This window comes from Carlito syrichta, unplaced genomic scaffold (assembly GCF_000164805.1).
Source record: "Carlito syrichta isolate Samal-C Ts95f unplaced genomic scaffold, Tarsius_syrichta-2.0.1 Scaffold306795, whole genome shotgun sequence".
NCBI classification, from domain to species: Eukaryota; Metazoa; Chordata; class Mammalia; order Primates; family Tarsiidae; genus Carlito; species Carlito syrichta.
In genome coordinates this window covers 422,037-449,688 of record NW_007250891.1, presented here as the reverse complement: position 1 = coordinate 449,688, position 27,652 = coordinate 422,037, and the positions used below count along the sequence as shown (strand labels likewise).

At 39.7% G+C, this 27,652-nt stretch overlaps 1 protein-coding gene across 1 annotated transcript in view; it reads left to right on the top strand.

Moving 5' to 3' along the window:
• The window catches only part of MYO16 (myosin XVI), a 348,665-nt gene that overhangs the window by 242,866 nt on the left and 78,147 nt on the right, over positions 1–27,652 (top strand). The window contains exons 15-17 of the mRNA XM_021715183.1: positions 15,287–15,383; positions 21,855–22,101; positions 24,038–24,309. Of these exons, the coding sequence (XP_021570858.1) occupies positions 15,287–15,383; positions 21,855–22,101; positions 24,038–24,309 (616 nt within the window). The remainder of the gene's footprint in view (positions 1–15,286; positions 15,384–21,854; positions 22,102–24,037; positions 24,310–27,652) is intronic.

The following is a 27,652-nucleotide window of genomic DNA, read 5'->3' as shown; positions in this document are numbered from 1 at the left end:
AGAGAGAGAGAGAGAGAGAGAGAGAGAGAGAGAGAGGTGAGGCAATGAAAGAAGTAACAAAGGGAATCACAAAAGACGACCCCCAAATTTTCTATTTATGTTAGTTTACTAACAAAAATATTTTATACGATTATTTTCTCTATCATCTACTAATGTAATTTTCACAGAGTAGCCAAGATTTTGTTATTCAAATAGTTTAAATCATCGTTTAAAAGCAAGAAAAATTATGCTCTTTGGAGGATTTGCTCTTGTAGTACTGAGAATCGCAACATTAACATTTTACCATAACGTTAAATAAAATCAGTCGGATGAAGGGTTTATTATTTCATTAATCCACAGTAGTATAATACAGAAAAGATAATAATTTAAGAGCAAGAAACTGTTAAAGTTTTAACCACCTCGAGACGAGACAATTGTATTAAGGCCCTTGGCTCTTATTAGAACAATAAATTAACGGTTTATAACCTTTGTTTTATTACTCAAGGAGCACTTCATAAATCAACTATAAGGACAAGCTAGAAAATACCCTATAAAGTGATTCTTTTTCTTATTTTTCCTTCTGTTTTTCTGGAATTATTAATTCTGAAAATAGGCATTAGGCCTAAGAATATCTTATGAAACTTATGTGTATTCTAGCTGGTAATTGCTACATATATTTCCTTTTTTTCTTTTGTGCCAAACATTAACACACCTACACTATATATACATACACTATATATACATATTCGTTATGATATTAGTATGGACTTTTGACAAGAAATTTAAAAATAGAAAAAAATTAAGAAGGAAAATATAAATTACCCAGAATTGAACTACCTAGAGATAACTGCTCCAAATATCTGTCTCTCTGTCTCTCTGTCACTCTGAACTTCATGAGGACAGACATTATGTCTCTATGTCATCAACTTGCATGTGTGTGTGTGTGTGTGTGTGTGTGTGTGTGTGTGTGTGTATTTAACTATTATGTCTGCTATGGGATCAGGTACATAGTAGATATTCATTTGGTATTTGTTGGCTGACTAAATGAATGAACCTCCTATTTATTACCACACTTTCCTTTTGGAAATGAAGGTATCAGTAATCAAGTTTCAGTGACATATGTGATCGTTTCTGCCTTTAAAGTAATTTTACATTTTTCACTCAGCTTCATTATGCAACGTGAAACGTAATACCTTCAGGTACTGTCTGGCACCTAATGATTGCTAATTAAAACTGACTCGGCCCGTGTCTAGTCCAACTTTCTTCTCTTAGAAATCAATTGAATTTCCTCTACCTTGATTTTATTGATTCCACAATCATTTCCTGAGCATCTTTTACGTTCCTGAAATAATGCCAGGCAATTGCGAGGGCCCACAGCTCAGTGGGGGAGAAGCAGTCACTCATACACTCATAAATGATTATGGACTAAGATCCACGTGGGAAGGAAAACAATGAGAACACAGGGTAGAGAGTCAAAGGAGCCCTGATTTAGACAGGGCGGGGGCCATACAGGGCATCCTCAGGAGGGCCACGTTTAGGCTGAGACCAAAGGGCAAGGAGGAACTGGAGATGTGCCAGGGTCCAGAGGGAGGGACCAGTGTGTGCTGAGACCCCGCGATAAAGACAACCCCCCTGAAAGGATGATTGGAGAATCACATGGAAATGGAAGGTCGTCATGCCACAGAGCAGCATTTCTTCACCTTTAATTTTCCATTACTGCCCCACTGAAGAAAAAAAGATATAATGAGAGAATTATGAAAGAATTTAGTTGTAGGAAGGCAAAAAAAAAATCTTTGCCTTTGTGACAGTTTATATCCCTTCGATGTTCGGTCCCAGTGGGTGATGTGTGGTTCTTGACAACTAAAGAAAGAATGCCATTTGTGCCCATGCCTCAGAAAAGATCCAGTTCCATCTCATATGTCAATCCGTCTCCCTAGGTTCAGGATCATTTCGTCATTCAACCATCTTTATGGAGCATCTCTTCCATGCCGGAAACCTTGTAATAGCTTAGGCTTTTTACCCATCAAAAACTAATTTGGGAGTAGGATCACCACCTTGAGAATGTGTGATCAGGGTAAATGGGCCAGAACCAGCGAGACCTCGTGTGTGTCAAAGTACAACACTATTTTAGGCTTCATGTAAAGTTATAGATGAGGTTTAGGGAGAATATGATCTGATTTATGCTTTACATGTGAAAATATATATATTTTTTCTGAGGGCAAGAATAGAGCTGGGAAATTAGTTAGCCAGCATACGTAGTAGCTGGGGCAAGAGAGCAGCTGCGGTGGATGGGACAAAAAGGAAGCTGGGGACAGAAAGGGAGGGGAGAGGGTCTCACAGTGGCCTTCAGTAAAGATGCTTATTAAGCGCTATTGTCCCTCTCAGTCGTGGCCCAGCTGTGTGGGTCTGATGTTCAGAGGATTGCTGGGGGAAAAGGGGTTAAGATAGACAAGTGGGACCTCATCAAACTGATGAGTTTCAGCAAAGCAAAAGAAAACAGTCAAGAGAGCAGGGAGACAGTCCACAGAATGGGGAACAAAATTTGCCAACTGTATATCTGACTAAGGTATAACATCTGGGATCTACCAGAAACTCAAATGCGTGGAAAGGAAAAAACAAACAGCCCTATTAGCAAGTGGACAAAAGACATGAATAGACACTTCTCAAAAGAAGATAGATGGGCAGCCAACAGACACATGAAAAAGTGCTCAGCCTCACTCATCATCAGAGAAATGCAAATCAAAACCACATTGAGATATCACCTAGCCCCTGTAAGAATGGCCATCATTCATAAAATAAACAACAACAGATGCTGGCAAGGATGTGGAGAAAAAGGAATGCTTCTACACTGCTGGTGGGAATGCAAACTAGTGCATCCGCTTTGGAAGACGGTGTGGTGATTTCTGAAAGAACTAGAAATTGACCTTCCATATGACCCAGCAATTCCCCTACTGGGAATATACCCGGAGGAACTCAAATCATTCTACAAAAAAGATACCTGCACATGTATGTTTGTTGCAGCTGTATTCATAATAGCAAAAACATGAACCCAACCGTGTTGCCCATCGAAGCTGGACTGGATAAAAAAATGTGGTACAAACCGAGCTCGGTGGCTCAGCCTGTAATCCCGCGCCTTTGGGAGGCTGAGGTGAGTGGATTGCCTGAGCCCGCGGGTTCGAGACCCGCCTGGGCAGCGAGACCTCATCTCTACAATAAATCAAAAAATCAGCCGGGCGTGGTAGTGCATGCCTGTAATTCTGGCTACTTGGAAGGCTGAGGCGGAAGGATCGCCAGAGCCCAGCAGGTCGAGGCTGTGGTGGCCGGGAGTGGCCACTGCACTCCAGTCTGGGCGACAGAGTGAGACTCCGTCTCAAAAAAAAAAAAATGTGGTACATATACACAATCGAATATTATGCAGCCATAAAGAAGGACAAATATATGGACTTTTCAGCAACTTGGATGGATTTAGAGTTAATCATACTCAGTGATCTATCACAGAAACAATGACCAGAGTACCCTATCTTCTCACATAAGCGGACCTTGAGCAATTATCATAATACTATAAGAAAGGGATTGGCAGTAGTGGGAAACTGCCAGGGGAGTGGGGGTGGGATTGCCAGTTGAGGGAAACTGCTAGGAGAGGGTGGGGCACAGTTCATCAACAAGGGTACCTGCATAATCAACGTTTGTATACCTAACCCTGAATTGTGCCCCATATCTTTAAAATTAAAAGAGTATTATTGACTTGAAAAGTGGAATCGCTTTTAAAACCAAAATATTAATGTCCATCAAGATTACACTCAAACTTTTCTTAGTATAAATTTGCTGCACAAAATATACGTGAAGCTATAAATGATGAGAAAGACTGGCATTATTGTGACTTAAAACAGAAAATAGCTCATGAAATTAAATGCAAGTATCAAAGAAAATAGGCAAACACAGAACAAGTACTGGTACCATTAAGACAACGATGTAAATATTTTGTATGTCAATAGATACTCTTTTTTTATATATCAATATTTTTTATTATGATGTTGTGGGGTACAGTTAAGGGTTAGGTATACAAATACGTTTCATTCAGGCACCCTATTGATAAGAGGTGCTTCCCCATCCCCAGACAGATATTTGCTGCCGTTAATCCCATCTCCCTCCTCCCCATAGCTTCCTACTTCTGTCAGTCATTTTCTTATAGTATTAGGTTGGATGTTCAAGGTCCATTATATGAGTGAGAACATGTGATACTCCGACCTTTGTTTTTGTTAGAGGTCACTCAGTATTATAGACTCTAGTTCCATCCAGGTTGCTGCGAAATTCATGATTCTGTTGTTTTTTATGGCTGTGTAGTATTCCATCGTGTATATGTACCATGTTTTTTAAATCCAGTCCTCTTTTGATGGGCAGCATGGTTGCTGCCAGGCTCTTGCTATTGTGAACAACGCTGCTCTTAAGGAGGAACAATATCAGGTCAGATGCCCAGGATTAAATGCCATGACTTTCATGTTTTCAGAAGAAAAGCAAACATCCAAATACATAAGTGTCAGTTACTTGGCAGATGGGGGGAGCATGAGGGTACCACGTAAGGTCCATGTGTGTAACTGCAAAGGCTGTGATTGTGTGTGTGCTGCTGTCAATCACCTGTAACACATACATGCCATGGGAATAGGGATTTTTATTGACACTATCTAGGCCATTTTTTTAAAAGAAAGATTAAAGATGCCTTCTAAATGAATACCATAAATCGTCAAATCAACTTTCCTCTGTGATTTTGAAGCTAACCAGCCTTGTCTGGATGTGGCTTTGGTTTGCTTTCTGCAATGTGTCTTTTTGGGAGAAGTGACTTTTAATTTTTTTTTTAATTTTCACGGGTACACGGTAGGTGTATAGATTTATGTGATGAGTTGATAAATGCATACGGTATCAGGGTAAGTGGAGTAACCGTCACATCAAGCGTGTATCATTTCTCTGTGTGGAAACATTCCAATTCCACTCTTTTCGTTATTTTTAAATATACAATAAGTTATTGTTGACAGTAGTCATCCTGTTGGGCTGTCAAACACAAGATCATTTTCATTCGAAGTGTTTTTGCACTCGTGAATGAGTCCTCCTTTTCACCCTCCACCCTGCTACTGGGAGAAGGAACTTTCTTTCAAGCACTCTTGACCATATTGATATGATTTCCATAATGAAATAATACATAGGATCACGTAGCAAGTTATTCACTAGTAAGCTAAAATAGTAGTTTTGTTCGTCACTGCCTGCTGTGCAGGTCATACTGTTCTAGGTGAGAATCATTAATTTTTCTTAAACTCTAATTATATGTAATTCAAGCCAAACCACCTTCTTCAAATACAGAAGATACAGTTCTCTATGAGATGTGTGTGGCTGTAATTATCTTTTCTGTGTTGAAGTTAGACTTCAAGAATAGTCTATTTATAACGAAGATAACTTGTATTTTAGTATAAATGTATCCTTTGAGGATGTTTAAAAGTACATTCAGACATTCGGAGCTAGGCTGAACATGAGAATGTTTCTATTTAGTGGTTTTTCAAAGCAACTATGAAAAATGCAAAATGTTGAGATATTAATAGTAAACTAGTCACACATTAAAAAGCTAATGGTCATTCTTAGAAATGTAATGAGTCAGAGAAGCAAATGAGGGAATCATGCGACTTCAACTTGGACAGCATGAATTTAACTTAAATGATTTCATTACTGAGGATCTTGAAAGTCTAGATCATCTTCTGTCCATGTGGTACCGGAGTTTGGCACAATGTTGATATCAACAAGGCATTTGGCAAACATTTGATTGATGAACGGATGGGTGAAGGAATGAATGACTAATCGGCTAGTGATGTACAGGACAGACAGATGGCAGGATGGTGACTAAATAAATGTGAGATGAGGAAAATCAAGGCAAATATGTGCATAAGACACCTAAATGCTATGAGAAAAATGATACAGAACCAGGGACGAATTGTACCATTCATGGCACGTACGTGAAAACGTCAGGGTGCTGGGATGTTTCTCTCTTGGAAGAGATGACTTTGTAAGCATAGAAACTGTTTTGCGTGGTTCAAATAGGAAGAACCGTGTTTTAAAGGAGCACAATGACATTCTCAGATCAGCAGGGAGGAAAAACAAGTCTAATGGGAGAACTCCCCAGACATCAGAACACATAAAAGAAAGATCGTGTTGTCCATATCGTCATCAATACTGCCTTTTGAAAGTAAACTGGGAACAGATATATATTGCTGGGCCCTTTAAAAGATACCAGGGCACTTTTCTCGAAGGCTAATATTATAGTGAAAGAAGATTACTTTTAATGCAACTAGGATATTACATATTTTGTCTTGAAGCTGGAATGTTTGCTAGAATAGCACTAATGTTTTTAGAATAAGGAAGAGTAAAATTTTAAGATTAATCTTTGTCAGTAAAATGAAAATATTTTCATCGCTACAAAGAAACTAACATTCACAATACAACCTTACTCATTAAAATAGAATCTATATTAATAAAATGTGCCAATCATTCTAGGCATAGAAATAAAGGGCTAGTTACAAATTCAATGCTGACTACAGCAGTATTAGCTTCCAATAAGAACTCTGTGTATAAGAATGCTATAAGCCCACAGCAGTATATGAAGAAGCTCACATTGGTTTTCTGTTCCAAGGAAGTATGTGGGAAGTTTAAAAAAAAAAAGTAAACAGCATTTTTTAGAGGAGTAGAAAGGGTTACCTCTTCAGAGATCAATAAGGATAGTATCATCAAAGACTTTGAATGCTAAACCCAAAAGTATATGTTTTAGCTTATAGGCAACATGAAATCATTAAGTTTCTGGAAGATTAATAACTTGAAGGCAGTGTGTGTGCAAGGGAGCCAGAAAGCAGGAAAATGACAGAGAATGAGTTAAGTTCTAGATTTTGGGTTGCAGTCATTCTTATACCACAGGTGGTGGCCCTGTAAATGTATAATTTAAGGTCTTTATTTCTTTCATCACATTAGACACAGTTTTATAAAATGGGTTAATCAAATAGTTTAAACAGATTCAAAGTGTTTCAGATTTAATTATCTTAGGCAAATGAATTTTTAAAGTATCTGAGCTCATGCTACAGCTAGCATCTATTACAATCATTTTTTGAAATTCTGCTTCCTCCTTTTTTTTAATCTTTCACTTTACTTTAACTTCTTTGATCTTAGTAGATGTGAATTTTGGCTTTTATACTTTTCCAGCCTTATCTAAGCCCTCAGACATCTCACAGTTAAGTTGAATGGTCAGACACATATACAGACAATAACAAAACCAATAATTCCTTGCTATTCTAGCTATATAGACAAGGTACATTCATGACAAAGATGTACTATTACAACAAATTTTATTATCCGCATTAAGGTACACATTAAACTGAGGTTTTGCTAAGTGATCTGAGGTTTATTGGATTAAGAAGACCTTACCGAGTAAATAGTTTTGAAGAAAAAAAAGAAATAATATATTTTAAACTAGGGAAGAAAAACAAATCTGGGATCAGTAAGCAATGTGATATAGTTTTAGAATAAGGAAACTCAAGTGTATTAAGTTCTATAGAGCTGCTTATGTTACACCTGCAGCAAACAGCATTGCCTTGTACACTCAAAAAAATTTTAAGGGGGTAGATCTCACGTGAAGGGTTCTTACCACAAATTTCATAAAGAAAGAAAAGGAACTAAAAGGACCATACAATAGAAAGTCAGTAAAAATTTTTAAAAGGCACATATTTGAACATCATCCTGAAAATTACAACAAGCTATTAAATAATTTTAAGCAAGAAAGAAATTATGAGATTGATTTTTAGAAAGATCACTCTGAAGATGGTTTAAGAAAAAGAATCCATGATAATTTAGAGGGCTTCTCAAATTATTCAGAGAAGCAAACAGGAAGTGGATTCTAGAGATTTCAGTAGAACTTATGACTAAATGGGGCTCAAAAGAGAAGGAGAAAGCAAACTTAAGAGATTCTTGGTGTTCTGGTGTGGAGGGATAAGTAGATGATGGTTCCATTAGCCTAGAAAGTCAAGAGCATGTAGGATGAATAGGAGCATGGGTGGGGTAAATGCTATTTGTAAATTTCTCAGAGTCAAGGTGCTCAGGAAACATCCAGGTAGATGAGCCTTTCATTCCCTGAGGTGGAGGATACAGATAAAAGGAAAACATATGAGGCCAGGATGCCTGTGAAACAGCGACATAAATTAAAAAATTTTTTTAAATCCTCCTTGGGGGATGGGTTACATGGATCTGAAGTTGGTAATTATATAAACAGAGATTTATGAGTTGTCTATACTGAAAGTTATTGGATATTGAACTTATCCAGGAAAATTCTAGAAAGAGGTGTTTATCTATGATCTATCGAGCTGTCATCTATCTATCTATCACTTGTCTATCATCTATCATCTATCTTTCATCTATCTATATATTTAGCCAGCTAACTATCTGTCATCTAACATCTATCTTTCTATCATCTCTCTCTCTCTCTCTCTCTCTCTCTCTCTCTCTCTCTCTCTCTCTCTCTCTCTCTCTCTATCCATCCTCTTACCATAACAATACTTTTATTTTATTTGAGTTGTTGAGTACATGTGAGGATTTACTACATAAGTTAGTTGCATGTAGGTAAAGTTTAGACTTCCAGCGTGCTCTCTCTTCCCAATAGGAGACCTGGTACTCAGTGTATCACTGTGTGTTTCCCATCTCTTCTCCCTTCCTCTCTCCCTCACCTAGCAGTGTTCAGCATCTACCCCTCACCATATACAACAGAAGTATTTAGTGGAGAACTCTGAGAATAGCTGACATTTGGCAGAAACCTAGGGGCTGGGACAAACACTGGAACAGAGAGTACAGACACAGTGGAGGGGAACAGGTGAGCTCATCACAGAAGTCAAGTTTCGAGGAGACAGAGTGGCCCAGAACCTAACTATTTAAAATGTGGCCCATACTCCAGCATCACTGGCTTTATCTAGGAGTGCGATAGAAATGCCGAGTCACCCCAAACTCTTGGATTTTAATAAGATCCCCAGGTGAGTAATATGCATTTTGCTATTTCAGACTATATATGACATCAAGAGAATCTTAGTTTGGAGCCTCGCGAGCCCAGATGAATCTTATCCCTAGCAATAACTTCCCGTATGACTGGGCGAATGTCATGTGTTCTCTCTAAAATATACCTTCTTCTCTTGTAAAATGAAGACATTCAGTTAGATGATTTCTGAGATCTAACTAAAACCATTTAGATGATGAGCACTCTGTTCTTTTGCTCTCCTCTGTAGATGATGAATTCTATTAGTCTCATCTGCTGTAGATAGCATGAGTGCATCTTTCTTTGGGGGGAAATTGCACTCTTATTTGTAAAAAATAGGCATTTTTCTCTATCGCCCGTAAGTAACTAAAACACTTCATGTCATTTTGATGGACGTATCCTTCTTTTGTCGAAGGAAGTCCATAGAATCTGAGCTTTCTAACACCTCCGTGGGAAACAGTCACTCCTCGAATTCTTTAGCTGCTGCAAATGAGTGAAGCTAATTAACTCACACAGAGACTAAGATAATCAGTGTGTCTTCTTCAACTCTACGAGAATTCATGGTTATCACAAAGTGAGGGGTGCCACTGTTTCTGTATACTAGCAATATGTAAGAAGAGTTCTACATGAGTCATATTTCTCCATGTCATTAATACAGATAGAAAAGTGCATCGTATGGCACACCAAAAGATAATGGCTAGATTTTTTTTTCTCTGCTACTTCAAAAGTACTGCGAAAAACACACAACACTCCTAAAAATTGTTGAGGAGGAGGAGGAGGAGGAGGAGGAAGAACGAGGAGGTGCGCCACCAGTTCCCTTGAAATCTCTCTAATGCAGCTCCAAGCCACCCACACACGACGACAAACAGTTCCAGCATTAGTCTGTCCCTCCACAGCCTACACCTCTAAAAAAAAATTAAAATTAAAAAAAGTTAAAAGTCCCTGAATGCTGTGGCAGTAATTGGAACTTTGGAAGTCATCAATGACAATTTTGTTTAATCTTTTAAAATCTGTCACTTGGAAAAAAAAAAACCTAATGGTTTTCTAATAAAAATAGCGATGACTGTAATTCACAGATGGTTTACTTTTACAGGAGTCAGGATGACAACTTAACATTTTAATCTCAGATAAGAACACTCTGCGTGGAGTGGAGCACAGGGTGGGAGCTCAGTGGGAGACGTTTTAGCCTCGCCTTCTCTCTGGAAACATCCTGTGATGTGAGAAAGCTGCCAACATCAGGGATGCAGGTGATCACAACCTTTGGTCTGATTCAGATGAGCCTTAATTTATTGGATTTGAAATAGCACTTGAAGACACTGAGTATACTGTAGCATTCAATTCATAGAAAAAGAACCCCAAAATGGCCAACAGTTTTCTTCCAGTCAATGTCATTAGTAGACACTGTAAATACTTGAATTCAGAATTTATGTGAGCTTGTCTGAGTTTTCCTGCTAAAGAAGGATTCTGAGATGTGTGTCCTCATTAATTTCAGTGGAATTAGGAAACTGTAAAAACTAAATTCAGAATGGCTTCTGAGGAAGAACTCCAAAATACTACTAAGTTGCTAATTTCAGTCTTTTGGGAAAGACAAAAAACATTTCCTACAAATGTGACTTCTCTAAAAAACCAGCAAAGTCAAACAAATGCCAAGCCCTCCATTGAGTCTGTACAAGTATTGCCAATGCACAAATAGCTCACAGGCTACAAAACTGTGTAAAATAAAATGGTCCATTGGATACCTTTATGGATGTCAAAGTAGTTGAATGGAGGTTTGTTTCTGTTTCTTCTTCCTTTTTTTAAATATCATCTAAATGTAATGGTAGCACAATACTCAGTCATTTTTGCAGTCTTTAGCCAGGTCTTGATGGAATACTTTATGGTAACTTCAATCTTCTGTTTTCTTCCTACTGAATCAGAAACCCTGAAGTGCCTCATAACTTACAAAGTCCTTGGTTGGATCTCAGCAGGGCACATCTGCATAGACACAACTATACCCAAACTCCACACTGCAGATGTCTGCACAGCTCTCTCATTCCTCCTTGTCTCCAATATATACCCTGTGCCTCAGTTTTCCACCCTGCTCCTCCCTGACTGTTATCCTTTATCGGAAGATCAGATTATCTCCATAAATGAGTTTTCACATTCCAGACTGGTGGACCTGTATCTTTCCTCTGTGGTTCTCGTCTCTCTTACTCATAGCAGGGCGACTGAGTCTACATAGAGGAAAACAAACACACGTGAGTCCAAATAAAACATAAAGCGGACGCATAAAATTGTTTTACTTGAATTATTTTTGCGTTCTATCATATATGATTATACATCGAATGCTTACACAACTGTGATGATAGAACTCAGCATAAAAGTAAAACAAGTGTAAAGAAAATTATCTTTGAGCAACTGCTATCTTCTAGATGTCTGCTCGGCGGTAGTTACGCAATGAATGTACTTCTCCAGAATTTTGAAAAGGAAATTTTAGCATGACGCCAAATTGGTTTCTATGACAAGCTCGAGGGGTGTGTTGTCTTACCCAGACGTACTTTTATGGATGAAGACAGCTGCCAGAGAAACTTCTTAAAAACACGTAACAATAAGCCATGTCCATACACTTTTAAAACAATGTTCTTGTGTGTGGTGCTTGTTTTCTAAGAATTCGCAGAACCATGGTGGGTGTGAGGAATACCTCTCACACAGTAAGTGCTCATAGCCTCTTAGGAGAAGCAGACGTAAATAATTGCAGAAATCCTAACGTGGCAAATCCTAACGTGACGTACCAAGGAAGCTCTGGGGTGATATTCTGTTTGTATAAAGGAAAAACACTGCATGTGATGAGTTGATAATCATATTCTCAGCGCCCAAGACAAACACCATTAGAATGAGAAGAAGAGCCTGGGACATTAAAATGATAACGCCCCACTGCCAGTGCCATGCATCACAGTGTCACCAGAAGCTGGCGTGCATGCACACACCATTATGTACTGGAAAGATTTCTAGGTCAGACTTGTAACTTCAGCCTGGTTGGCCAGAGATGTTTTATGAACCATTTCATATGAAAACCGAGTTTGTTGCAAACGTATTTTGTCACTCATTCCCCCTCCATCCAACTCTTTCCTATGTGATCTGTTGTTTTAACGCAACACACAGTTTTGCCAGAGCTTTGGTCCCAAATCTGGCGTTATGGTAATCAGGCTAATTAGTTCGATCCAGGTGGAAAGTGCTCAACTTCTGGTCTAGTTCGGAGACTTCTGGCTGACTAGATTGCTTCTTCATTTAGTTTTCTTTTAGTTGGTGGAAATTTGAGACAGCAACATGAGTGGGTGGTTACTGAGAGTTGTTACTCTTTTTTTTTTTCCATTGTATTGCCATTTTCTCGTCCCAGTTATTTTCCATAATTCATAGTCCTTTTTTTTTCCTTCCCAACTGCTGACTTATTTTGGCAGTCGACAGGAAGAACAGTTGGTCCTGTCTGTGAGCTCTGCAGAACAAATCTGTGAGACAGGCATTGGGAAGGAGGGAGCATGTCACCTCTCTGTTCATCATTGACTGTGGGATGATACTCACTGTGGGAAACTAAATCCCAAAGGCAAAATTCATACAAACCTGGGTTCCAAAATGAAACTCTAAGGGAATGATGTCCAGCAATACTCCACAATGGATGGAACCAATAATCATGATTGGGGTGGGGGAGGGGCATAGCATATGAAAGAACAATATGGCTAAAAAACCTGTTGAATGGCAGTAGAAGTGGATTCTAGTTCCATTCCCTTAAGTCAGCAGAGACCCTGGGCAGGGAAAGAGTTGGACAATAAGATTATGCTGTCTTATGGTGACATTTCTAACAGCTATTCAAAGGCTCAAAGTAGATTTAACTTGAGCATTGTGCTAGATTTAGGGAACGCAAAGGAGGTCTCTGTTCTCAAAGAGCTTATGGTTTTCTGTGGTGGGTCTGCAGAGGGCAGTGTAATGATAGAGTTAGGTCCAAGGAAAACAGCACTTAAGAGAAGAGAGTGATCAAGATGTGACCGGGAGGGTTCACTAAGAAGCTTGTTTCCTGAGCCATTTGGCCTTGGGGGATAACCAGGAATGTCCCAGGGCATCTTGGGATGGTAGAAGAAGATGAATGGGAGACAAAGAAACTAGCACATGAAAGACAAGAACCAGAATAGGACAAACTGCCTGGGAGGACAGCTGTGTGGTCAGCCATGGGAGAGGAGATGACACATGTAAATGGCGGTCATATCGTGAAGGGGCTTACAGGAAAAATGTGGACATTTCCTAGTGAGTTACTGGGACAGGCTGAAAGATTCAGAAGGTCAGATCTAAATGTTATAAAAATGTTCTTAAAAACTTGTCTTGAGTTTTGTAAAGTTCCTTGTGAAAACTGTATGGAGCTTGAGTGTTTGAACTGGGCTTTGGGAGGGAGTTGGCAAGACAAGCAATATAATGTCATGAACGATTTAGGCTTGGAAGATTCTGCAACTGCTGTTTGCTTGTTGGCCAACTCCTATTTACCTTTGACCACTAAAACCAAACCTCATCTCTATTACTAGGTTTTTGAAATTCACTTTCCCACTTCCATTAGGGCTTTGACACTTTCCGTATGTGATCCCAAAACACACTATGAATGATTTTTTACTTCTTTTTTAATTTTTTTAATTTTTATGGTTTTGAGTCGGAGTCTCATTCTGTCGCCCAGACTGGAGTGCAGTGGCCGCTCCCGGCCACCGCAGCCTCGACCTACTGGGCTCCGGCGATCCTTCCACCTCAGCCTTCCAAGCAGCTGGAACTACAGGCACGTGCTACCATGGCCGACTGATTTTTTGATTTATTGTAGAGATGAGGTCTCGCTGCCCAGGCGGGTCTCGAACCCGCGGGCTCAGGCAATCCACTCACCTCAGCCTCCCAAAGGTGCAGGATTACAGGCTGAGCCACCGAGCCCAGCTCTGTTTTTTTATTTTTATAGTGCATTGCCTATCTGCCATTATGTGTGTTTTCATCTTGCTAGGAAAATGGACATTTATTCTTGAAGTGAACAAGAATGTAGACAAGTGGATAGGATGAATTCAGATAAGAAAAATAAGAACACAATATAAAGAATTCTGACGTCCTTGTATAAGAGGAGAACTAGTGAAAGATGATCGTGATAGGATGGAAAAGAGGTGTGGTGGAAAATGAAAACTTAAGTCAGACCCTAGGTCACTCAATGATCCAGAAACAAAGCATGGGAAGCAGCAGGTGACGGTGTAAATCATGGAGGGATTAAAAGAAAAAGGAGAGATGGGGAGAAAATATCCCACCAATGGTGAAGCCATTGGTGGAGGAGAAAGGAGTCATTTGACCCCATCTCCTCCCTCTCTAAGACAAAGGAAGTGAGAAAAAGCAAAACTTCAGAATAGTGTATGCTCAGGAAATAGCCAGTTTGGGGTTTGAATATGAAAACAAAATTAGAGGAAGAGTGATTGCAGAAGATAAAGTGGATTCTTCTCAGAATATATTAGAGATTTCTTAGCACCTGATGGTGGGTCGTTGAGAAGTGGACTGGGGGTTTTACAGGACAGAGCAGCATATCAGGTCAGACTTGGAGGCAGAGAAAAAAACTTCTTGCTGAGAGACTATAATGAGTATTAGGGTGCGGGGGGTAACATGTCATTGCATAACTATTGCTGTGTAGACATCAAAGATAATTTTCTTTACACTTGTTTTACTTTTGTGCTGAGTTCTAAAATTGCAGTTGTATAAGCATTCAATTTATAATCATATATGGTCGAATGACAAAATAATTCAAATGAAACAACTTTATGAGTTTGTTTTATGTTTTATTTGGACTCTTGTGTGTTTGTTTTCCTCTACGTAGACCCAATCTCCCTGCTTGGAGTAGGAGAGACAAGGATCACAAAGAAAACATAGGGGTCTAACCTAGTTCTGGAATGTGGAAACTCATTCATGGAGATGGTTTTATCTTCTGATGAAGTCAAGGCCAATGTTTTCTCTTTTGCACTGCATGACGTCACCACCACATCAGTAGTGTGGAGGCATTTGCAAACACTGGTAACCATATGCACACAGCAAACGTACTTACTAAAACAGAACCCTTTGGATTTTGATTAAATGTAATAGTGTTTAAAAATAAGGGGGAAGTGCTGTAACTAATTTTGTTCGTTTGTTCCTTCTCATCCTCTGCTAGGAAAACCTCTTGTGCGATTATTTTTCCATCATCATTTTGGCTTCTTTATGCTGTTAAATATTTCCCTGCTGTTTGCATTTTAGATGGGAGTCCGAAAAGTGTTTCTAAAATACTGGCATGCTGACCAGCTCAATGATTTGTGCCTCCAGTTGCAGAGGAAAATCATAACCTGCCAGAAAGGTAACAGTTATATGCCAACATGTCTGAGCTTCTTTGAGTTGTGAAATGCAAGACCATTTAGTACATCCTTGAGTTTAAATGTCAATAGTATCTACTCTGTAGTGGATCACTCTATCCATTTCCAGATACTACATTCAGGAAAATAATTTGGGGGTATTTAGGAAGCATTGTGGTTTACTCTGTTATGCACCTATCTTTTCATCAACATGTGTAGGCATGGCTTATGCCTTATTTGGTAGTCATTTCATGTAAAAATTTATATTAAATTTCCTTCTAAATTACAACTTAGGAGAAGGAACATAGATCCATGTGCATGTGTGTTTGTGTGTGTGTGTATTTTATGTATACATCCATTACCTTGAAAATATTCAGTATCCTTTCAGAAAGCACAGGGCAATAAGAATGCACCTTTGAATTTGCAGCAGAAAATGCTCCTCATTTGATATTGATTGATTGATTGAGGCTGAAGTGCAATAGCTCGATCTTAGCTCACTGCACCTTCAAACTCCCTGACTCAAGGTATCCTCCCACGTCAGCCTCCCTAGTAGCTGGGACCACAGCTGCTCACCAGCATGCCTGGCTACTTTTTTTTGTTATTTTTGATAGAGACAGTGTCTTGCTACATTGCCCAGGCTGGTCTTGAACTCCTGACTTCAAGCGAGCCTCCCACCTCCACCTTCCAAATTGCTATGATTACAGGTGTGAGCTATCAGGGCCTGACCTGTCATTTAGATGCAATTATAGCACCAAATTTCCATGCTGTTTTAGGAGTGCCATTGGCATGCCAGAGTTTGGAGAACTGGGACAAAGTGACGAGCCAAGGAACATTTTCTTTTTTTCTTTTCTTTTTTTTTATTTTAAAGATGCGGGGTACAATTCAGGGTTAGGTATACAATCGGTACTTGTACAGGTAAAATTGGGGCCTCCCTTTGGTCTCCGCTTCACTTGGTTTAGATCAGGTGCCCTCATTGGTGCTATGCCTCCCCTCTCCTGGCCCTGGCAGTGCCCCATTACTGCCAATTCCTTTCATGTCGTATTATGATAATTGTTCAGGGTCTGCTTATGAGTCAGAACATGTGGTACTCAGTTCTTTGTTTCTGTGATAGATCGCTGAGTATCATAGACTCTACGTCCATCCAAGTTGCTGTGAAGTTCATAATCTTGTCCTTTTGAATGGCTGTGTCATATTCCATCTTGTATATGTATCACATTTTTTTATTCAGTCTACTTTCAACGGGCAGCATGGTTTGTTCCATGTTTTCGCTATTGTGAATAATGATGCAATACACATGTGTGCACAAGTATCCCTTTTTCATAGGGTGATTTGAGTTCCCCCATGTCTATTCCCAGATGGGGGATTGCTGGGTCATGCAAGGTTGACTTTTTGATCTTTTAGGAATCACCACACTGTTTTCCACAGAGGTGGTACTAGTTTGCAATCAGAACATTTTCTATGATTCTATATATGCTTTGGAAAAACCCTTGACTTTATTTTTCCTTTATGAAGTGACAATAATATCTGGACACTGCCTTTATCATTCATTGTAACTTTAGGAGAGATTTCATTCAGAATTTTTTCTTTCCTATCAAAACCCAACTGAGTATTGAAAATGGGTACATTTTAAAATGGTAACTATGCCTCATATGAGGCATAGGCTTTATAAATTTCTATTTATAATTTGCTTAATAGTTTATATTTCATGTGTGTGTATGTATATATACATATATACAGTCCTTAAAGATAGGTAAAGGAGGGAAAAACTAATCTATATGGTAGCTTTTAATGGAACTTATAATACACTTAACTCTGATATATTTGAAACTGCGACTCTCACAGGGAAACCTGATAAGACTCAAAAAATCAGTTTTATTGTCTCCAAGCCTTTTTTCATTTCTTCTGAGGGACTTGTTTGGGTATGCCCCTGCATGAAATCTTCAATGGGTCTCATAATTTTTTTTTTTTTTGAGTTGGAGTCTCACTCTGTCGCCCAGACTGGAGTGCAGTGGCTGCTCCCAGCCACCGCAGCCTCGACCTGCTGGCTCCGGCGATCCTTCCACCTCAGCCTTCCAAGTAGCCGGAATTACAAGCATGCACTACCACACCCAGCTGATTTTTTTAATTTATTGTAGAGATGAGGTCTTGCTGCCCAGGCAGGTCTCAAATCCGTGGCCTCAGGCAATCCACTCATCTCAGCCTCCCAAAGGCACGGAATTACAGGCTGAGCCACCGAGCCAGGCTTCATAATTTTTTAATAATAAAAAGCGCACCTATAATTCCCAGCTACTCGGGAGGCTAAGATAGGAGGATCACTTGAGGCTAGGAGTTTGAGATGAACCTGGGCAATATAGTGAGATTCCATCTCTAAAAATATTTTAAAAATTAGCTGTGCATGGTGGCGCCTGCCAGTCTTCCCAGCAGCTCAGGAGGCTAAGGTGAGAGGCTTGCTTGAACCTAGGAGTTCCAGGCAGCAGTGAGCTATGATCAAGCCACTGCACTCCAGCCTGGACCACAGAGCGAGACCTGATCTCTAAAAAAGACTAAAGTAAAGTAAAAATTAAAGAAAATAAAAGTAAATGAAACAAGTATTGATACATGCTAGTCCCTCAAACAATATCTCAGTTCAGAATTGCTTACCGAGTATAGGTAGTGACCAAAGTTCAGAACCTCATTCCAGGTCGAAACATTCTTTTATCTGTTTCAGGCCTGTTCTGTCCAGAGGAGGCATGATACTGGCGCCAAATACTTAGGCTGCCTCTGGATTTCTCCAGGTTTATTGAGGAGAAGGGAGACGTGGGTGGGGCTTGTGATTGGGTCTTCTGATAGCACAGGTGTACTGTGGCATGGGTCTCCTTCAGCTGGAGCAGACTTAAATGCCCCTCCTTGTACTCAGGATCATGCCTGTGACTCTCTCCCCCCCCCCTTTTTGTGAGATAAGTTCTCACTCTGTCACCCAGGCTGGAGTGTCCAACCACAGCTCGCCACAAGTGAGCTCAAACTCTGGGGACTCTCCTGCTTCAGCCTCCCAAGTAGCTGGGTCTATAGTCGCATGACACCATGCCCAGCTCATTGTTTTGAATTTTTGATAAAGACAAGGTCTCTCTATGTTGCCCAGGCTGGTCTTGACCTCTTGGGCTCAAGGAATCCTCCCAACGCAGCCTTCCAAAATGCTGGGATTGCAGTTTAAGTCGCAATACCTGACTGGTGACTCCCTTTGTTAACTGGCAAAACTTTTCCTCTGCCAGTCACTTGTAATCCTCTGCTCAGCTCCTGGGCGACCTGCTGAGTCTCTCTGTTGGTAACACATTGCTCTCTTGGTAGACATCTCGTTGTTCAAACCGCTCAGACATCAAAGAAACAAACTCTCAGATGTCTTCTTGGGTGCAGCTTCTCCTGGCAGAGCCTGTGTTCTGGTCAGGGGCTGGGTAGGAACTACAGCCATAGCTTTGCCCCGAGACTTAACAGTGCATGGTAGCCCCCAATCCCCAGCAGCCACATGCCACCCTCTCCAGGTGGTCTCCTGATGCCTGGGGTTAGGGAGAAGACAGTCAGCTCCCATCTCTCAGTAAACCACACTTCTTCTTTCTGGTTTTTGATCATCTGTCCTCCTTAACTTCAACCACCATCAGTGCAGGGCACAGGTGGCTACCTACCCATTTGCAATTCCTGTCTCTGTGGTTGGCCCCGCCCAAGACATCTGGATACCAGTGGCCGCACCATCACTCAGGAGCTGGATAGAAATGCAGAGTCTTGGGCTCCACCCAGGACCTATGCATCCAAATCTGTATTTGCAGCCTCAGCTTAAACTAGGATAGGGAGCGTCTCATTTAATATAATGTTAGATATAGATGTAACAGGACTTCATGAATTCCCTTGAAAATTGTCCTTAAATATAATTAGTAGAATTTGTTTCCCATCTTCCATCAGTGGCGTCCAGTAGAATGTCCCTTCTATTTCACAAAAGTCAATTACTGTATCCTACTGACCTGGAGCAGAAAACATGAAAAGACCTCTAATTATCTTTTCACTTTCTAAATCTAGAAATTAAGAATGGTCTAAACAAGTGAGATCAAGATTAAAACCCTAATTTCATATTGGGTTTGTAAAATAATGGACACAAGGGCATTTGAAAAATTACTGGCTTTTAAGTGCAAAGCATTAATTATTGATTTTTATTTTTGCATCTCTTAAAACAGTTCCCTAAATGCTTTTGGCTAATATTAAATTTACTCAAACTTTATATAATCTGGAGCCATCTCCAATTTTAAAAAAAGATTTCTATTTTTTTTTTTCCTTTGTGAATGTCCAGGGGAAAGAAAGCTGTAACTATTAGTTTCATATTGACTCATTTTAACTTCAGTTTTTTCCTACCAGAAGTTTTCTCTCTAGCTATGTTTGTTCATTTTATCTTGGATGCAAACGATTTGTGAATTAAGACATTCCATGGTAGTTGTAGTAGAAGCAATCTTTTGAAATAGAAGGAAAACAAATGTCAGTATACATTAGCGGTGAGTTTATTTTTATTTGTCCCTTGTTGAAGATACTGGTATTTAGCAATTGGTGTAACATTTTTAAAGAATTTTAAAAGGCTACTAGGATGAAGTGTGAGAAAATGGATGTAGGATAATAGATTCTGGGTGGATGTGAGCCCATCAATAGTTTTGCTGCAGTCGGAGGTCAGAAGAAGTCTGGCATATCCACATTAATCTTCTCTTTATTCCAAGAGATTAAACATCTTGAATATGCTCTCACCTTCACCCTTCCAAAAGTCAGTTTCTCCATTTTTTTTTTTTTTGATGTAACAAGAAAACACAAGTGAACTGGTCAATCTCAGGTCTTCTGCTTTTTTTCTCTCTCAATATGCCCATCACATGGCTAATACTTCTTATTTTATTCCGCATCTTATATTCGTGCAAGTCTTGTCTGATTATACTTCTTACTGTTTATTTTTTTTCTTTAGATTAATTCAGCATGAGTATCTTACACTTAATGCAGCTGCATTCCAGCCTAACTAAACATTTAGTATTGCCATCTTTAAAAAAAAAACTTTAAGCATTTTAGATACCTGCATATTATTTTTCTCTGAAGATATGAGTGTAGAAAGTCATTAAGTAAAGGCATCAAAGCAAACGTTAGAGATATCCCACGTGTTTGTTCTCTTATAGCCATGAAAAATGTTAAAGCACTTCTTAATGTTCTGTAGACTTCTCCCTCCCCTGGTGGGCAGACATAAAGTGTCTCTGCTGCACACGTTGGTTTTCCCTGAAATAATAAGTCTATCATCTTAACAACTCTTTCAAAGCCCAGAAACCTAGAATTGGAAGAGATGACGGCGTCACAGAGGTCGACTCAAATCAGAATCCCTCGACTGTACGTGTTCACTTCACCCATGAGAAAAAACCATTGTGAGGGCTTTGCACAGGACCTGGGACTGGGAACCAACTCTTTTTCTCATGAGGCAGCCTGATTCCCTTCCACCCTGTGCTAACTGTTAAAAAGTTCTTTCTAGTATTGATTGTAGATATGCTTCCTATGACTTCCCGTGAGTCCCCCTGGAGAACTACAGATGATGTCTATTTGACTACAGGCTAAGGGAATGTAGCTTGGCCTTCTAAGCGAGAGAGAGATGAACCCTGGTTCTCCCTTTCATTGGTTGTGTTCAGTGGGAGAAATTCTGTGAATCTCACAAAGGAAGTTACAACGGTGTCTAAAATGGAGATCACGGTGTATTTTTATCATTGAGTTCCAGAGTTAAATGATACAAGAGGGTGTCTGACACATAGAGGTGCCTTTAAATGGTGATCTTTTATTTTAATTTTTAATACTTACCTTGTCTCCTAATACATTAGTGATTTAAAATCATTTTCACTCACTTATCTCTCCCTCATTTTTACACGATTTCCTAGCCCTCCTTTCCCTGTGAGCAGGAAGGATGCCCTACATTTCGACACAGTCTTTTTTGAGTCTTAAAGGTAGTGTTCATTTCCATAGGCATTTAATCACAATCTTAGAAGCAATATAGGAATGATATTTCCAAAGATTAACATCACGAGCCTTGGAGGTTATGTAATAATCTGATGTAATGATCATCAGACATCTCAAAATGGTCCAGTCGGAGTCACACATCAAAATTCTCTGGGGTTTGGATCCAGCCTTTTCTAATTGATTTAACTCAGTTTATTAATGCCTAGCTTATATTATCAAAAAAAATAGTGTGGCAGTTTTTATTATCATTACCTTCAAGATCTCATTCAGTTCAAAGATTTTTGCCTTTGGTGCTATCATTACTGAATTTAGATATTCTTCTGAATATGAGATTAGAATGTTCTAGTAAATTCTTATTCTGGGGTACCTGCATCTTATTATGCAGCTGCTCAGAGATGCATGCATTGTGACTTTTGTTTGTGTAAGTCTAGGTTTTTTTTTTATTTTTGCTTTATTCACTGATATATGATTGTGTTATTTTATCAAAGTTATCAGAGGATTTTTAGCACGCCAGCACCTGCTTCAGAAAATGAGCATCAAACAGCAAGAGGTCACTTCTATCAACAGTTTTCTGCAGAACACCGAGGATATGGGGATGAAAACGTATGATGCCTTGGTCATTCAGAATGCCTCAGACATTGCCCGGGAAAATGACCGGCTCCGTAATGAAATGAATGCCACCTACCATAACGAGAAATTCGAGGTCAGGACCAAGCAAGAGGAAAGAACCAAAAGGTAAAGGCACATCATGTGCAACTTTAATTACCTTTGCGATTGATTCAATGGAGTCATGAAAATTCGAATAACCCTTAATGCAAAGTTCAATCAAATATGACAGCAGTTACAGGAACAGCCATGCATGGTTTGTTATTTGAAACCCCCTAGCAATCGACAAAGATGCCTTCCCTGTGCTTTTTCTCCATGAGTTAGATGCTATATGTGTTCGCTGACTCATGTGAAATAATTCTGTCTTCACCTACTATGCTTGAGTCCCTTAACTGTCCCCAGCACACTCAGAGTTTTAAAGCACCTAATATTTCTGTATTGGCAAACATATAGAGCATGGCTGTTGACATTTTAATGCAAGTGTCATGTATAGATGATTGGCTTATAGAAACTTCTGGAAATCTGACCAAATAATTGAGATCTCCCCACACTCTGAAAATATGAGAGTAGTGAACTCAATGAAGCATTGTAAGCATTGTATTTTCCTGTGGTAGCTGTCACATTTTGTCCGCCAGTAAAGCTAAATTTTTATTTAAAAATTCACTTTAGATGCTGAGCTTAAGATAGAAACATGAAGACAGCTTGGTCTTTCTCCATTTTCTCATTCTTCTTTCTCTGTGAATGATGGAAACACCTGTGGATCATAATAGCCCTCCCAAGGATGGCAGCCACCTGCTTCCTCTGGATCTTAGTTCAAGATCAGGGAGATGTTTATTTTTCCATAGGAACTTGGTAATATCTTGTTGTTTCTCACTGAAAATGACTCTCCTTTGCCATTTATGCCCATGTCCGATGGCTTTTTTATTAAAGTGGAAATGGCAATGTGTATCTCATTAATTCGCTTCAACTATCTCAGTGATTAAATACTAAAAAAAAATCCCCTTTGTACAAAAAACTGTAATTAAACATTACAGGAAAAACAAATTATCCACTGAGTGTCATGCTTTCATCTTCAGCTATTTCATTTTCTACATGGGCGGCTGGCTCTGTCTTGTGGTAGATTCCAGCCCTGTCGGTATTCTGCCACAGAAAGATATAATTATAAAAACAAATGCTTGGAAACTCCTTGTAAAATCAGTGCACTGGCATCTTGCTAGCGCATGATTACATTGACATGTGAGGCCAGAAGGAATTTTTTTTAATCAGATAGCTATTAATTTTATATGACTCCCAAAATAATATTTATTATTTTCTCTGCTGGAACCACTGAGCCACCCCTAGTTTCTTGATTTGGTTATGCATGCATTTGCCTGATATAAAATTAAGTGAAGAAGTATTTGTCTGTTTGTTTGTTGAACACCAGCAGTTTACTTGGCACTAGACAACCATATGGAGTCATGGAGGAAAAAATGATAGCCCTTGCACATAATTAAATAATTCCTGGTGGGATTTAACTGGCAAGAGAGAGATGGAGAGGGAGAGAGAGACAAAGAGACAGAGAGAGAGAGATCACTGAAATGTAAATCTTGGGTAGTTTTAAGCGGAGTCTATACGCCTTTTGCAAGGGGAAATTGTGATGAACTCCCAGCATTTGATGCATCAGTAACTCTCTATTAAGATGGATTTCCCAGAAATTATCATTCAGATTGAAATTCTGGTTTTTTGATTTGCTTAATAATCAGGGTGTGAAAAATTCATTCAGTGAATGCCTGATAGAAAATGCGAAGCGCCTTAAGTAGTGTTGCATTGGTGTGAGCTTTTTTTTTTAAGTAACCATGATGAATATCCACCGTGCTTTTTATCACAAAGCAGGAGCCTGAGGATGGGGCAGCTTTCTGGGGACAAGCTGGTCACCAGAGTGCTGCACATGCACCCTCAGCCACAGCAGGAAAGGCTGTTTGCCAAAAAGCCGCCATTATGTCTGCTTGAGCAGGTTCATTGTGATCTGAATAATGCATCTGGGCCTCTCTGGGGTGTTGCTGTTTGTGTTTTGTCTCCCTCTAAGAACCGAAGACAAGAGTGGACCCAGGAATTTCCATTCTAGCTCCATCCTGGTCTGCACAGCCGTGGACGGCCCAGGCCAGTGTCTCGCCGCCCCGTCCATCTGGTCTCCCTCCCTGCACTCAGTGTTCAGCATGGATGACAGCAGTGGCCTCCCATCACCGCGGAAACAGCCTCCCCCCAAGCCCAAGAGGGACCCCAACACCCGGCTGAGCGCCTCCTACGAGGCCGTGAGTGCCTGCCTCTCTGCAGCCGCCAAGGAAGCAGCCAGCGAAGGTCAGCCAGAGGGGACAGAGAAAGCCTCGCGGTCGGGGGTCACTCATGCTCTGGCGGCCAGTCTTGGAGGGGCCCGCGGCAGTCCCGTGGCCTTTATATGTTTTTAATAGAAATAAATCCAATTGTTGGCCCACCAACAGCTCTTTAATCGTGACATATACATAATATTTATTCCAATCTCTAAGCCTCTTAGGGAAAAGCTACTTACACATCATTTCCTTAACTCCCGACCCTACCTCTGTGTTGAGTGAGAGGTATCAGACGGATTCAGAAAGTGGGTTGCTGTTCCTTGTGAATATTCACCCATTAGAAGGTTTAAAACAAATTCATCAGGCTCTCCTGTTACCGCTGCCTAATTAAAAATTAAACCTGCTTTAGCGTGGGGTAAGTGAAACGATTAACACAGAGGAACATCGCCCTGCAAGAAAATTCTGTGAGCAAAACTTTTGAGACTAGATTATAAAGGTTTCTGCATCGATGGTCTAGAAACAGATACATACAAAAAGAAAAATCACGGTTTATTCTTAGTCAAATCTCTCATAGATCAGTACATGCAATAATTATTGCCTAGTGATTAATTTCTCGAATTGTGGAATCGTGGAGGAGTCTTAACCTCACATTTACGAATTTAGCAAATGTCTATTGATCACTATGCATTAGGTTCTATTCTAGGCATCTCTCTCTCTATAAATATATACACAGAGGATGACAAAAATGTATACAGATTTTAAGAAAGGAAAAAGCTGTATTAAAATGGTAATACTCAATATATACCGGTAACAAAAGATACATACAAGTCACGTTTGACTTCTGCAATCACAAGAGGCTCAAAGTAGTTCCCATCAGCGTCCAGACACTTCGAATGATAGCACACTACTGCTAGAGCAACGTTGACCCTTGTGTCGCTGTGAACGATGTTTCAGTTTCTTACTGATGTGCAGCCATTGCAGCCGGTTCTTTATGTGCACCACATCCTTTAAGGTCCCCCATAGGTAGAAGTGAATGGGTATTAGGCCAAATATCACTTCAAAATGGCCTTGTGCTCTTCGAACGACACTGTACTTCGATCATTTTCTTTGACTGTCCTGCCTGTCACATGGTGACGCTAGCATTCATTTGATGAACGCCATCATTTGAGCGAATGTGATTCTGCACAGTGCTACCATAGTTCATTCCAACTCCGAAAAGTAATGCACAGATAACTTCCCTTAAAATGTGTATACTTTTTTTGGCACCACCCTCTTAGCATTTTTCAAGAATATGATGCATTGCTATTAACTATGCATTTCTAGAATATGATGCATTGCTATCACCATGCTGTACAATCTTCAAAGTGCTTTTCATTAGTGTCTTCAGGGAAGAATAGATCTTCAGCATTTTTACAAAAAAAAAAAAAGCAAAAAAGGGTTATTGTCTTAATGTTTGAGTCATGTTGCGGTGATGCTTAGATGAACATGCAGGAGAAACTCATAAGAATGGGGAAGAGAGTCCAAGTGTGTGTTCTTAGAGTCTTGGTGATAAGGACAGTCAGGGAAGCTGAACGAATGGTGTCAGGTAGATCATCACCGGGGAGTCTTCAGAGTGGGTGTCGACGTGGACTGAGAGGTAAGTTAAAACAAGACCTCCAGAGAAATAAGGTGTTCCCCAAACTGGAAGAAGAAGCTTACAGTCTAAATAACTCACCAGTATACTCCCTGAGAAAGTGGGATGAATGATATTTCTGCTGTTATTACCTTCAGACCTTCATTTAGGATTTATGGTGCAGATCTCAAAAAAGATGTGCTTGGAATAAGAAGGAAAGGTTTTTTTGGGCAGCTTGCATGAGGGAGACAGCATCTAAAATACTAAGACCTGTGAGATGGAAAGGATGGTGTATTGAGACTCCAGAGAGTGTCAGACATTGAAATAATAATATGAAATATGACTGAAAATTGCGCAAAATGGCACACCATTCAAATCTGAACACTGCAAACAGGCTCCGTGAATGTGGATAAGTAAGCCTCAGAATCTCTTGGAAAGTCTAGAGAAAGCTTATTATTTGTGTGCACATTGAAGACCACTGCCCTGGAATTGAGATTTCAGAGCAATCAGGTGCCAGTTAGTTCCATAGTTATGAAAAAAGAAAATAGCGAGGGAAAAATGTGAGTTAAAAATGGAACTTAAACTCTCTCATATGGGCAGGAAAAATGGTCAATTAAAATAAAAGTTACTCAGATATCATAGGAGATAAAATATATGTATATATATTCATTTCATATGCATATGACAAAAAAATTAATAAAAGGAAGAAAAGTCACAAGTGTAAAACTCTTTAAGTTCCTTCCTACTCTTTCAAAACACATCATGTAACGTTAGATCTGCAAGTTCTTATGTAAAATTTACCTTAAATCCCATACATATAAATGAGTTCTGTTTTGAGAGTGCATTTATTAAGTCCAGTTTGTTTGTAAGTCCTACAAAGTTAGCCTGGGTACCAAACCAACACAATCAGCTATACGGTGCAAGCTACATCACCACTGCTTTTATGCTTGTTTCTGGACATCCAGAACTTGAAATAAGGCTACTGCACTCTATGCAGAACTGTGTAATAAAGTGCACAAAAGCACTACCACCACTTGTAAGAGAATGCATGCAAATGACCATGTACACAAGACGCATGAACTAACTTACTTGATTGGACATATGAGCACATGTTCGCATCTTTGAAAGTTCACAGCTTGAAAGTTTACATGTAGGGGACTTACTGTAGTTTCTTGGAAGCGAATTTTGGCTCCCACGTGACTATCAGTTCCTTAGAGGTGTTTCCTCCTCTGGGCCTTACCCCAGTGAGCACATCTTTTGGAATCATGCACACAGACAAGTGTAGACATAGTTTCCTCTTTATCATCTACATTATCTCTTCTTTCTTACAATACACAATTCTTTCTGCTGGTTTCTCCACAAAACAGTCTTTCATCTCCTCCAGTGAGAGATGTATTTTTGCATTTGGGGATGAGCTTTAAATACTGTGTATTTTAAGAATAAGGACGTTAAACTGTTTAGTCTTCTTGTGCATGTTTTTTGATTAGTTTTTACAGCATTAGGGAGTCAGAGAGGGTCAGTGAGGGGGCTTAGTCACTCAGTCTGTCAGTGGTTTGGGTTTCTAATGCGTGATTGCATAGGTGGCTACACCCACATGCGATATGCCAGCTGTCAACCGGGCTCTGGTCCCTTTTATGCTATTGTGTCAGGAGCCGAAGGTGGCTGAGTATATTCCTGTTGTGGACAAAACTTTTGAAGGTCAATTTCCTCATCTGTGAAATGGGTAATAATCCTAAAATTCAGAATTGGGGTTTGAGTTATG